The following is a 13,763-nucleotide window of genomic DNA, read 5'->3' on the forward strand; positions in this document are numbered from 1 at the left end:
ATTCTAGTGTAACGAATTTAAAAAAAAAAAAAAAAACGTTTATTCGATTTTTAGCGACTGCAAGTAAATATATTACTTAAATATTTATCTGTAGAGAATATCAATTGTTTGATTGAAACTTGTAGACTTACTGACATTTTGTTAGTAAATATTCTTATGTAAATAAATTGTATTTTGTTAACTTTTTATTGTTGAATACTATATAAAGAGTCCCTCTCTTAGTTATCATTATTATAATTTTTATTTAGTCGTTTGTTGATTCTAATATATCAGAATCGAACTAAAATAATATGATTTTAAATGTTTTCTTTGTAACTGCCGCTGTTTTGTCTGTAGTAAGTTTCGATTTTATTGAATTTAAGAATTTTTTTAATATGAATTAAGTCGTTTTATTAATATATACAAATATTTTTAACTTTAACTATATTATATTTAAAAAATATGAAGTTTTTCACACGGTGATATGGTGATATATTATATATTTTTCTATATCAACAGATTATTACAATCGGACAATCATGTTGTTTGGTAGGTGATATCGTTGACGGTACCGTAAATAACGCCGTATCAAATGTTGGATCAGTTACAAAAAGTTTGGGTGTTTCTTCTGTATTAACCTCAAGCGGTAAAGACATTTTTGAAGTTTTTGATGGATTTTCCGTTGAAGTAGTTATTGATTTTTTCAAAAAAAAAGGTCAAACTGATTTTGTGACTTTATACGAAAGTTATAAATCATCAGACTGTAATGATACTAGAAAAGCATTGAGACAATCTTTGTGTGAATATTATAATAACCATTCACAATCCGTTGATTCTGATGTTGAAGAATTTACTTCATTTGCTACTGATAGATCATATTCCTCTACTTCTACGAAGTCTACTTCAGAAATTTATTCAGCCAATGAAGTATCATCCTCAATTTGCTAATTATTCTTTATTTGTCAAAAATTACAAATCTGTCATCAATCTACTGTCACCAATCAAACTAAATTTTGTTTATTTTAATTTCATTGTTTTAACATGAATGAATTATTAAATAAATTTAAATGATCCGATAACTAAATAGCTGTTCTTATAAATAATACCTCTTATGTAGCCATTAGTCTTAAAAACCTTTTGTGTTTAGTAATTTATTTAATGAATAATTACATTTTTCTTTATGATTAAGTGTAATATATATTTAACCCTACCCAACCAAACCCTACCACTGAGTACGATCTGAATATAACTTTATCCCTACATACCAAACATCTACTAATGATTTGTACTTACAACTTTAATAAAAAATTACAATTCACATAATTAGCAAAGAAGTAGAGAATTTAAAAAGAAAAAAGGTGGCTTGTGATTGTTACTTGTGGAGTATTATAACAATCGCTGTTTTATCATAAAATGAAAAATTAATTTTAGAAATTTTATAAAAGATTCTAGTTTTTTGAATAATTTCAAATATAGTAATAATTTAAACAAATAGGATAAACTTTGATCAAATTTATATATTAGTAAATTATTTTTATAATTATTAATACTAATTTTTTGTTCTAAAATTTTAATATTATTTTTACTTATTATAAAAAGTTTCAAAACCCAAACTAACTTTTCTAAAACTAACTCGGAAAAGTTTAATATATGTTAAAACATATGGTAATAAAAATAAATAATTTATATAGAAGTTTAAATGAATTATATAAATTTTTATTGAAAATGAGTAAAATTTTAGTATACTATTTTAGAACAAAAATTAATATTGTTTTCTTTTTTTTTAATTTTTGGTGTGTATTCATATTAAATAATAAAATATTGTTTTATGTTGAAGATATATCTGTATATATATATATATATATAATAGTGTATCTGTATTTGCAACATTGTTATGGCTGACTTATGAATGATAAATTTTGTTAACTAACCGAAATGGTTAGTTATCAAAATTAAGCATATATGATTTAAAAAGTATTCTAAATATAAGATACTAAAAATGTGATTGTGATTATAAAGCTATAAAGAATAATATTCTCTAAAATAAGCATAATATTGACAAATATTAAATTCTATATTTAACATTATGGATTTTGAAAAAATCAAATGAAAAAAGTTAAATTTTTGTGAACACAATTGCTCATGGTATATTTAATAAAAATAAAAATTCATCTTAATAGTCATGAATAATTGGATAATTAGGTTTATTTTAATATCGGGTATTGATCAGAAGTATCGAATATAGTATCTAAGAGATACAAGGGTTTTAATATTAAAAAACATCGACATGGTCGTCTCAAAAATGTTTTTTTGAATTATGTTTTATCCACAAGTAGAAAACCTAGAAAATTTGATGATTGAAAGTAGATTCAAAATGATTCTGTAAAATTTAAATTATATATATTTTTTTATGATATTTATACCCCTCAACTGCGACACAGTTTTTTGTTTATGGTTGTTTTATAACCGCCTTGACTAGTAGGAGTGTTATAGAATTTCAAATCTCGATCTTTCATAGTTTATTAACCACTATGCGTAGTTAAATGTCAAATTTCTTTAAACTTCAATTACACCTATATTTTCATACTAACAAAATTAGTTTAGGCAAATTAATTTTAGTCATTTTTCATTATAAAATTTTGACAATGTAATAGTAGACATAATGTAAATTAAGTGTAATATTCACTTTCTAATTATTTTTTCAATTACTATTCTCTGCATTGCTGCTTTACATTGACATTTATTAAACTTATCTATAATGAAAATTAAGATTACATATGAACTCTTTTGTTTTCGAATTTTCAAATTACTATTAAAAAGTAAAACATAAAATTTGAAAAAATTAAATGATTTAACTATTTAATATTTAATATTTGTAGATTTTATATTTGAAAAAATATTATTTTCTGTTATTATATTAGAATATAAATTTAATTATTTTTACCAATTATTTTTAAATAGTTTGCAATAAAATAAAACCCCTGTTACTGTATAAAGTCTAAGGTTGTAATTTATTTTAATACTAATTTATCATTGCGTTCAACGTGTGTGCAGTAATTTATGATATAAATATGACCTTAAGTTATTATTATTAAACATCATTTTAGTAGTATTAACTAAACAGTCAATTACATCAATTTATAATATAAGACAAATGGTTGAATAAATATTTATCAGCCTAATTCTATAAAAATTAAATATGAAATTGCCAATAAAGCTGAAGTTATCATAAAGATAAATTGATTTTATACGCTCATAAGAGATAAGATCATAATATCCATGATTTTAAATATGTTTAACTAGAAATTAAAATGTCTACATTATCTTACATTATGAAACTTTTAACTATAATTACACATTTGTTAGGAAAAAATTCTTCATTTATACGATTTTCATTATTAATACTGTTCTTTAGTTACGAAATTTTAACCATTTTCTAATAACTGAAAACTATAGTAGATGAAAGCTTTGATCTACCAAGACTATGTGCTATATAGTAAGTAAGAAACATGGATAACATTTATAGGTAAAACAGTAACAATATATAATAAATAATTCAGATTAGGGAATGGCAAACATAAGACTTTGTGATGAAGTGTTGTGAAATTCTAGTTATATGAATTTTAGAATTATTACACAACTATATGTTAAAAATTCAAGAACTTTTTTAAAATGTTAATGATATTTGTTGGGAGATTATACATGATTAATAAAAAATTAAAAAAATTACCTTATTTAGTATAATTTGAATGGTTTTAATTTATTTAAATATTTTTTATTTTATTTCTACATAAACTAAGGTTACCACCAATATGTAACACAGAGGTAAATATGATAACACCAGTTTACAAAATGAAATTAATAAAATAGAGTGAGATTTGACTATTTTTTTTATACATTGTTCACAAATCAAGTTCATGATTTGATTGACAAGTCAATTGACTTTAAAAAAAAAAGATACAATCACAATGAATGTTCAATCAAAAAAATTAACAAATAAATATGTGTAAATATAACTACATTACTATTTTTCAAATAAGCATCAAACATACATATAAAGCAGAAACAGCAACTAGAAATATTATTTAAAACAAAGCATATTGGTTAGGATTGAACACTGTGTTACGCTAAGAAAATTAATCAACATGATGGCGAAGATCCTTTTTTTAGCATTGATCACATTGATACTAGTGAGTAAAACACAAATACTAAGATTATAAATATAAAAACTAATCATCCATTATTCTAAACTATTTACTATGAAAATCTGTATCTTATATAGGCAGTCACAAATAATCGAGCATGTCCAACAAAAATATGCTCAAGTTCAAATACCGTTACCAAGAGCGTCAGTGTTGTAAAGACGTCAAGCGGTGAAGATATATTCGATATCTTCAGCAAATATAACAAAGATCAATTATGCGCTTTCTACAAAAAGAAGAATTTATCTAGTATTGAGAATTTGTATTTGGATTATATCAAGAATACTTCAGATTCAACCAAATTGACAGCGTACAAAGATGCTTTGTATAAACATTATTCAAAGGAAAGCTCTATTGACACTGTTATTACTGAACTAAAAGAAATCGTTAGTTCCGTAACATCTTCGAGCTCTAGTTCAAGTTCCAGTACCGTTACCAAGAGCGTCAGTGTTGTAAAGACGTCAAGCGGTGAAGATATATTCGATATCTTCAGCAAATATAACAAAGATCAATTATGCGCTTTCTACAAAAAGAAGAATTTATCTAGTATTGAGAATTTGTATTTGGATTATATCAAGAATACTTCAGATTCAACCAAATTGACAGCGTACAAAGATGCTTTGTATAAACATTATTCAAAGGAAAGCTCTATTGACACTGTTATTACTGAACTAAAAGAAATCGTTAGTTCCGTAACATCTTCGAGCTCTAGTTCAAGTTCCAGTACCGTTACCAAGAGCGTCAGTGTTGTAAAGACGTCAAGCGGTGAAGATATATTCGATATCTTCAGCAAATATAACAAAGATCAATTATGCGCTTTCTACAAAAAGAAGAATTTATCTAGTATTGAGAATTTGTATTTGGATTATATCAAGAATACTTCAGATTCAACCAAATTGACAGCGTACAAAGATGCTTTGTATAAACATTATTCAAAGGAAAGCTCTATTGACACTGTTATTACTGAACTAAAAGAAATCGTTAGTTCCGTAACATCTTCGAGCTCTAGTTCAAGTTCCAGTACCGTTACCAAGAGCGTCAGTGTTGTAAAGACGTCAAGCGGTGAAGATATATTCGATATCTTCAGCAAATATAACAAAGATCAATTATGCGCTTTCTACAAAAAGAAGAATTTATCTAGTATTGAGAATTTGTATTTGGATTATATCAAGAATACTTCAGATTCAACCAAATTGACAGCGTACAAAGATGCTTTGTATAAACATTATTCAAAGGAAAGCTCTATTGACACTGTTATTACTGAACTAAAAGAAATCGTTAGTTCCGTAACATCTTCGTGCTCTAGTTCACGTTCTAGTACCGTTACCAAGAGCGTCAGTGTAGTAAAGACGTCAAGCGGTGTAGATATATTCGATATCTTCAGCAAATATAACAAAGATCAATTATGCGCTTTCTACAAAAAGAAGAATTTATCTAGTATTGAGAATTTGTATTTGGATTATATCAAGAATACTTCAGATTCAACCAAATTGACAGCGTACAAAGATGCTTTGTATAAACATTATTCAAAGGAAAGCTCTATTGACACTGTTATTACTGAACTAAAAGAAATCGTTAGTTCCGTAACATCTTCGTGCTCTAGTTCACGTTCTAGTACCGTTACCAAGAGCGTCAGTGTAGTAAAGACGTCAAGCGGTGTAGATATATTCGATATCTTCAGCAAATATAACAAAGATCAATTATGCGCTTTCTACAAAAAGAAGAATTTATCTAGTATTGAGAATTTGTATTTGGATTATATCAAGAATACTTCAGATTCAACCAAATTGACAGCGTACAAAGATGCTTTGTATAAACATTATTCAAAGGAAAGCTCTATTGACACTGTTATTACTGAACTAAAAGAAGTCGTTAGTTCCGTAACATCTTCAAGCTCCAATTCAGTAATATCATCGTGTGCCTGCAGATAATGTGTGTGTAGAAATAAAATTATTTAATATTTGAGTCTTTGACTTGTAACATTTAATATGATTTATTTTTTATTATGAATTACATATTTAATAAACCTTTTTCTTTTAAAAAATATCCAGATTTTTAAAAATTATTTTGACTTGAAATTATTGAGTATCTATAGTATAATTTACAGAATTTTATAACTGTTCTTTTTTTATATTATCTTTTAATTTATGAAGTGGGTTATTTATTTCATGACGATTGATGTAAAAAATAATTTTCACAAATTTGCTTGTATAATAAAAGTAATTTTGAATTTTCTGTTTTTAATTTTATATAGTATTTGTTTATCTACTGTTGTCTATAATTTTTTTTAGAATTTTATTTAATTTAGTTTAATTTTTTTTTTCTCTGATAGTTCTTTTTTTTTTTTATCGTGGAATACATTTCTATATGGCCTATTCTAGTATATTATACTACTATAATACCTACTTTACTTGTATAGTAGAAAATTATTTTTTTTAGTAATGACAAAAATTTATTTAATATTATTATTTTAAATGAAATCGTGACTTAAGCAAAAAATTATTTCGCGTTGTATATGCAGTCTGAACTTTGCTGTATATGTACAGCATTTTTTTAAGTTATATAAAAAGCATGAATTTTTTTATCAGGTTCTTTAGTATTGTTTATTTACTTCACTGGTGTTATAGCTTCGTTGCGAAGCTATATTTTTTTTGCTTGTTGACTTAAATCGAAAATTATAATGCGTTTTTAAATGTAATGACTTAACATAATTTTTTTTAGGTTAATGTTAGGTGTTGTCTTGTAACTTAAATACTTTTTTGAAAATTGAAAATTTTTCTTAATAGGCAAAGGTTTACTTTGTCCATTATTGTATACAAAATGTATTTTTTTCTGATTGTTTCTGAATTTACTTGTTTGTTCAGTGAACAAACAGTGATTGTTCTGAAAATAATATGCCCCTTATAAATATTTTTTTAATGAAAATTTATTTTATATATAAAATTAAAAAAGAAATGGTTTTGAGATTTACAAACGACCCCCAAATTTTTTTCAAAATTTTCTATAACTGGTTAATTTAACTAATTTTATAAAAAAATTTAATTTAATTATTTTTGAAAATTTTTTTTTCTCCAATATTGACAACTTTTAGATAATTTAATATATCACACAAACTGTTAAAGGTATAAAAAATATTTTATATAAAAATTATGCATTATTTAAATTTAATAAATGGTAGCACAGTGGGGTTGTGACATAGTTCGGACAAGTATAGATGATATCTGACACTGATTAAAAACATTATCAGATATGCTTCAATACAAACTATAGATGTGTTTAATTTTAAGAAATCGGTGGATTATTCCAAAAGCAAACTGATTTCCTCTTATATCTTCATTATTCCTGATTAGTAGTTCTTTGATTTAGATGTATAATATATGAATGACTTATTAATTATAGCAATTAAGTATATTATGAGATTTATTTTTAATAATTTAGTAATTTTTATAAAGAAATTATATAAAATTATAAAGTAATTATACACTTTTATGGCAACCCTTATATAGAATTGAAGTGTTGAAAGAAAACTATTCAGAAGATAGTTTTTGATAATTATGAATTTAAGGTTTTACAAGGAATTTCGTCAGTTTCAAAAATAAGCTTTAATTTAATTTAATTGTTCGTTTTAATTTCAAATCTGCAATGAGATTTTTTCTTTCACTTCTAATATTTTATATTATTAATTATTAGTTAAAAACTAATATTAACATATAAAGAAATCTAAAAGTTATTATTATGACTTTTAGCTCAACTTGCAAGTTTGAAATTGATTACTTAAATACAAAATTTTATTAGAATTAAAAAAATGTTTTTGTTAAGATTAATATGCAGCTAGGAAATTTTATAATTACTGTTTACAATAAATTTATCAGGAAATCTCAATATTTTTTGTATTTTTATCGTAATAGATCACTTAATTAGTAATAGATCGTAATAAAAACCATAGTAATAATTAACATTGGATATTTCAAAAGGAACTGAAATATTCAGAACATAATTAATTTTAATGATTTAATTTAATTAAAAAAAACAATGAAAATTTGTTAAAAATATTTACTCGATTGAGCTTATTTAAAATTTGATTATAATTGTGAAAATTTTCCATTGTTAATTCAGGTGAACCGAAATATCATTTTTTTTAGAAACTATTTATATAGCAACATGCTACCAAAATTGGTGAAATTTTTATGACTGGTTGTAATACACACAAATAGAGTTAAAAAGTTAATAATCTTCAAAGTAAATTTTTTTAGTTATGTAGTTGTAACCTATTATCATGTCAAACATTATTCGGCAGTAAATACTTTTAAAATATTAGAAATGAATGATTTTAATTGACTTTATGAGATCATGAGCTAAGTACTTTTTTAATTGATGAATTAGAATTTATTTCCAATTCTGGAAGGTTAATATCTTTCTTTAGATACGAATTTTAATAATTTGACGTATCGTTGAAAAGAGTAGGTCAAGTGAGAGCTGAGAAAATTAATGACAACCCCAAATAAAAGCTACATAGTAAAATAATTTTAATATAAGTGTCAGTATTTTCGGAACATTTTCATAAAATAAGTTGTAAAATTTTAACTTGTTTACAAATGTTGCTATGTTGAGTCTCTCCCTGTGGGCAGATAAATAGTCAGATTTTCAAAAAATTTATATCAAATAAAAGTAAAATACCTACGTTTTTTTATATAAAAAAAATATGTCTGTTCGTTCATTTTTTCGTTCGTTTCATTTTATGGCAGTTTTAAGAAAAAAAAGTTTAAAAAAGTCGAAGTGTACAGATTTTAAAAATTGCAATTTTTTGGCGGATTTTTCCCTTTTACATGGAAGGAAGGAAGAATTTTTTCAATTTTTAAGGACAANGGCGGATTTTTCCCTTTTACATGGAAGGAAGGAAGAATTTTTTCAATTTTTAAGGACAATGTCTTAAACTAGATACGATGAGTCACAATGACTTATCGTTATAATAAATCGGTCCAATAAGACATAAAAAGAAACACATCCTAGTAAAATTAAAACTTTTTCATCTTCGTATCGAAGCTAAAAAAATTATTAATATAAAATTTCAGTGGATCTTTTGTTTTAGAAAGACTTATTAAATATCAAGTCAAGATAAATAATAAACATGAAGTAATAAAACTATATTTGCATGTTTCAAAATTTTTTTTATAAATATTGTCAGAAAAAATCAGGTAATTGTATCAAAATAGAGGTGCACTTAATATTAGTTAATTTATTAATGTTTAAATATTATCTAGTATTTATTTATTTTTTTGCAGTCTAGATAGTGATTGACTAATTGCTATAATAGATACTTTTGTGTTATATTTTTGTTCGTAATATTTTGTAGTCTTAAATAAATTTTATATTTCATTTCGCAGAATTTTGTACGACTTGTATTTTATTTACCTCCTTTGAAATAATTAGACGACTCATTTAATAAAATTTGTCATTAGTCAAATTAAAATAAACTTTTGTATAATATATTATAATATATATATATATAATACATTTTTCAATGTAATATATTAATAATGTATTATATTGTTTAAAAAAACAAGTTTTATATTATTCATCAACTAAAAATATTGAATTTTCACGTAATCCTTCGTCTGTTTTGATTAATTTAAATTTATTATGAAATAAATATTTTAACCAGTATATTGACTAAGCCTTTTGATTTCCATGATCATAACCCATGGTAGATGGAAAGATTGATTATTCTCACTTTCTTTGTCTAGGATAAACAAAAAAGTTTTAATAAATCTTTATGGTCATCGCAATGTTGATTTTCAGTCAACCTAAATGTAGCAAATGAAACAATTCAGTTAATTTGTGGTTCACTTAAGTAATTTTTATGTGATCTCAAAATAAAAATATTTATAATTTTTGTACAACGAAGAACAATTATGTACTATTTTACAAACCTAAAAAATAAATGTAGCTAAATAATCAGTTAATATGAATTGTCGTAATGATCGTCGTATAGTATATCATATATCAACAAAAATTATTATTTTCATTACATATGTAAATAATGTATCACGTTTGATGTCTAAAGTGATATTTAACATTATACCATTGCCGAAATTTGATTGATATACTATCATTCAGTGACATATTAAAAAAAAAATTAACAAATATATGTAAATAAAAAATTCAATGACGTTATTATTTTTTCAAATAATTTTATATACATAAATATAAAATTGTCTCATTAACTGTCATTTGGACTATGCAAGATATATGTGGTTAATAGTAAAACAGCAACAATAGATTCAACAATGGCTTCTAAAATTTTCATTGTGTCTGTATTTCTTATTACAGTAAGTTATTTTTCACAGCACTTAATTATAATAAATTTAAAATTAATTAGGTTAATATAACCAGTAATCTTTTAACTATTTATGATTTCATTAATAATATTAAAATATTCCATTATTAGACAATAGTATGTGGAAGAAGTTGTCCAACAGAATATTCTTTAGAAACCGATAGTACAAAGACTGAATCTACTGTAAGTTCTTCTAGTACAATTATGTCAAGCTCAAGTTCAAGTTCGAGTAGCGTTAGTATTGTAAAGACATCAAGCGGTAAAGATATATTCGATATCTTCAGCAAATATAACAAAGATCAATTATGCGCTTTCTACAAAAAGAAGAATTTATCTTGTATTGAGAATTTGTATTTGGATTATATCAAGAATACTTCAGATTCAACCAAATTAACAGCATNAAGAATACTTTAGATTCAACCAAATTGACAGCGTACAAAGATGCTTTATATAAACATTATTCAAAGGAAAGCTCTATTGACACTGTTATTACTGAACTAAAAGAAATCGTTAGTTCCGTAACATCTTCGAGTTCGAGTTCAAGTTCAAGTAGCGTTACCAAGAGCGTCAGTGTAGTAAAGACATCAAGCGGTGAAGATATATTCGATATCTTCAGCAAATATAACAAAGATCAATTATGCGCTTTCTACAAAAAGAAGAATTTATCTTGTATTGAGAATTTGTATTTGGATTATATCAAGAATACTTTAGATTCAACCAAATTGACAGCGTACAAAGATGCTTTATATAAACATTATTCAAAGGAAAGCTCTATTGACACTGTTATTACTGAACTAAAAGAAATCGTTAGTTCCGTAACATCTTCGAGTTCGAGTTCGAGTTCAAGTTCTAGTACCGTTACCAAGAGCGTCAGTGTAGTAAAGACATCAAGTGGTGAAGACATTTTTGATGTGTTTAATGATTGCAGTAACAAAGATCTTGTAAACTTCTTTAAGGAAAGAGATATGAAACACATTACAAATTTATTTGTCCAATATAAAAAAAATGAAACAAAAGAGACTAAAGTTGCCTTTAGAAACGCATTGTACGAATACTACCAAAATAATAAAAATCTTGAAACTGATATTACTAAAATAAGGAGTTTCTGTTCTTCAAACAGTTCCACCTCCGTTAAATCTACAAGTAGTTGTGTCAGTGTCGTAAAGACATCTAAAGGAGAAGACATTTTTGATGTGTTTAATGATTGCAGTAACAAAGATCTTTTAAACTTCTTTAAGGAAAGAGATATGAAACACATTACAAATTTATTTGTCCAATATAAAAAAAATGAAACAAAAGAGACTAAAGTTGCCTTTAGAAACGCATTGTACGAATACTACCAAAATAATAAAAATCTTGAAACTGACATTACTAAAATAAGGAGTTTCTGTTCTTCAAACAGTTCCACCTCCGTTAAATCTACAAGTAGTTGTGTCAGTGTCGTAAAGACATCTAAAGGAGAAGACATTTTTGATGTGTTTAATGATTGCAGTAACAAAGATCTTTTAAACTTCTTTAAGGAAAGAGATATGAAACACATTACAAATTTATTTGTCCAATATAAAAAAAATGAAACAAAAGAGACTAAAGTTGCCTTTAGAAACGCATTGTACGAATACTACCAAAATAATAAAAATCTTGAAACTGATATTACTAAAATAAGGAGTTTCTGTTCTTCAAATTGTTCATCCTGCAAGTCGAAAAGTCATACTCAAGTGTGTAAAAAATGTGTCTCTAAAGATTCTAATAATAGTTCGAGTGATGAATCAAAATCAAATAAACGAGGTGTTGTTCGAAATTCAAACGGTAAGGATATTTTTAACTTGTTTAATAACTATAATCAAAAGCAGTTGTGTGCATTTTTCAAGAAAAAAGGTATGTCTGAACTTGAAAAAATATATGTAGAATATAAAAATTGTAATTCAGGTAAAACAAAGAAAGCTTTTAAATGTGCATTGTATAATTACTACTCTAAACATTTATGTATTGATACGGACTTAGCTGAATTGAAAGAATTCGTAAAAACTGCGTGTTCATCAAATTGTAACACAAAATCTAGTTCTATTTCAAAAAGCATATCTGTAGTTAAAACATCAAGTGGTGAAGATATTTTCGACTTGTTAAAGAAATATAATAAAGATCAACTTTGTGCATTCTTTAAAAAGAAGCGGCTATCAAATATTGAAAAACTTTACTTAGACTACATTAAATGTACCTCAAACTCCGCTAAATTATCTGCTTACAAAAAGGCTGTGTATGATCACTATTCTAATAATAAATGCATTGACACAGACGTTAATGATTTAAAAGAATTTGTTAAAACCTTCTCCTCATCCAGTTCTAGTTCAACTTCTGTTTCAAAAAGTGTATGCTCGTCTGGTGTAATGACTTCAAATGGTAAAGACATTTTTGATGTGTTTGATGATTGTTCTGAAGATAAAGTTGTTGGATTTTTCAATAAAAAAGGTTTAGTGGATATTGCATCTGCATACAAACGCTATAAATCATCAGTGTGTGAAAAAAATAGAAATTCATTTAGAGATGCTTTATATAAATATTATTCATGCCATAGTTGTGTAGATCTTGATGTAAAAGAATTTAATTCTTATTCTTCAGCGACTTCATCATCAACATCTTCATATTATTCTGCAAATGAAGTATCATCATGTTCTTGTTCTTGCTAATTCAATTTAAAAATATTTTTTAATTATTCAATGTACTCAAAAAAATTGTGATGTATCATGTTTGATATTTTTTTTATTTAAATAAATCAAGTTTTTAATCTCATTACTGTCTATTATTTAGTTTTCAATTATTTTTAAAGTTTGCTTAAATTACGAGTTATTAAAATAATGACCAAAATTCAACTTTTGAATTTCTCTAAACAAATACATAGTCAAATAACGTTTATCTTAAAAATAATTTGAACAGCTGTTAAAGCACATTAATATTAGTATTGTTTTCTGCCTATAATTGTATTTACAGTTGTATTCATTAGGAGACTCTACTATTAAGAGTTATATGATTATTACATTGTAATTCACCTGTCAGTAAAGTATAACAATGCTTACGTTAAAAAGTTTTTCCCTGTTAATCGTGAGTATTATAAAATTAGATTCTTAATTTAAATATTTTCACCAACATAATTTTTTTTTAGTTAAACTCTACGTTTTTAAACTAAGTAATCTTTCAATATTTTTATATTTAATCGTTCAATTATTTTTTCATAAAATAAATCTAGTTGA

General features: G+C 24.9%; 3 protein-coding genes across 3 annotated transcripts; all 3 read left to right on the forward strand.

The window, feature by feature from the left end:
• Positions 1-198: 198 nt before the first annotated feature.
• Positions 199-1,063, forward strand: LOC126908150 (uncharacterized). The gene is made up of 2 exons (XM_050690059.1): positions 199-335; positions 499-1,063. The coding sequence occupies exons 1-2, from the start codon at positions 291-293 to the stop codon at positions 925-927; spliced, it is 474 nt and encodes a 157-aa protein (XP_050546016.1). The 5' UTR covers positions 199-290; the 3' UTR covers positions 928-1,063.
• On the forward strand, positions 291-13,202 carry LOC126908186 (serine-rich adhesin for platelets-like). The gene is made up of 5 exons (XM_050690098.1): positions 291-335; positions 499-906; positions 4,262-6,085; positions 10,630-10,777; positions 10,888-13,202. The coding sequence occupies exons 1-5, from the start codon at positions 291-293 to the stop codon at positions 13,200-13,202; spliced, it is 4,740 nt and encodes a 1,579-aa protein (XP_050546055.1).
• LOC126908120 (uncharacterized protein DDB_G0271670-like) lies at positions 4,028-6,246 on the forward strand. The gene is made up of 2 exons (XM_050690003.1): positions 4,028-4,169; positions 4,262-6,246. The coding sequence occupies exons 1-2, from the start codon at positions 4,125-4,127 to the stop codon at positions 6,110-6,112; spliced, it is 1,896 nt and encodes a 631-aa protein (XP_050545960.1). The 5' UTR covers positions 4,028-4,124; the 3' UTR covers positions 6,113-6,246.
• Positions 13,203-13,763: the final 561 nt, after the last annotated feature.

The sequence above is a fragment of the Daktulosphaira vitifoliae genome, unplaced genomic scaffold (genome assembly GCF_025091365.1).
Source record: "Daktulosphaira vitifoliae isolate Bord-2020 unplaced genomic scaffold, ASM2509136v1 Scaffold_5, whole genome shotgun sequence".
Taxonomy (NCBI): Eukaryota; Metazoa; Arthropoda; class Insecta; order Hemiptera; family Phylloxeridae; genus Daktulosphaira; species Daktulosphaira vitifoliae.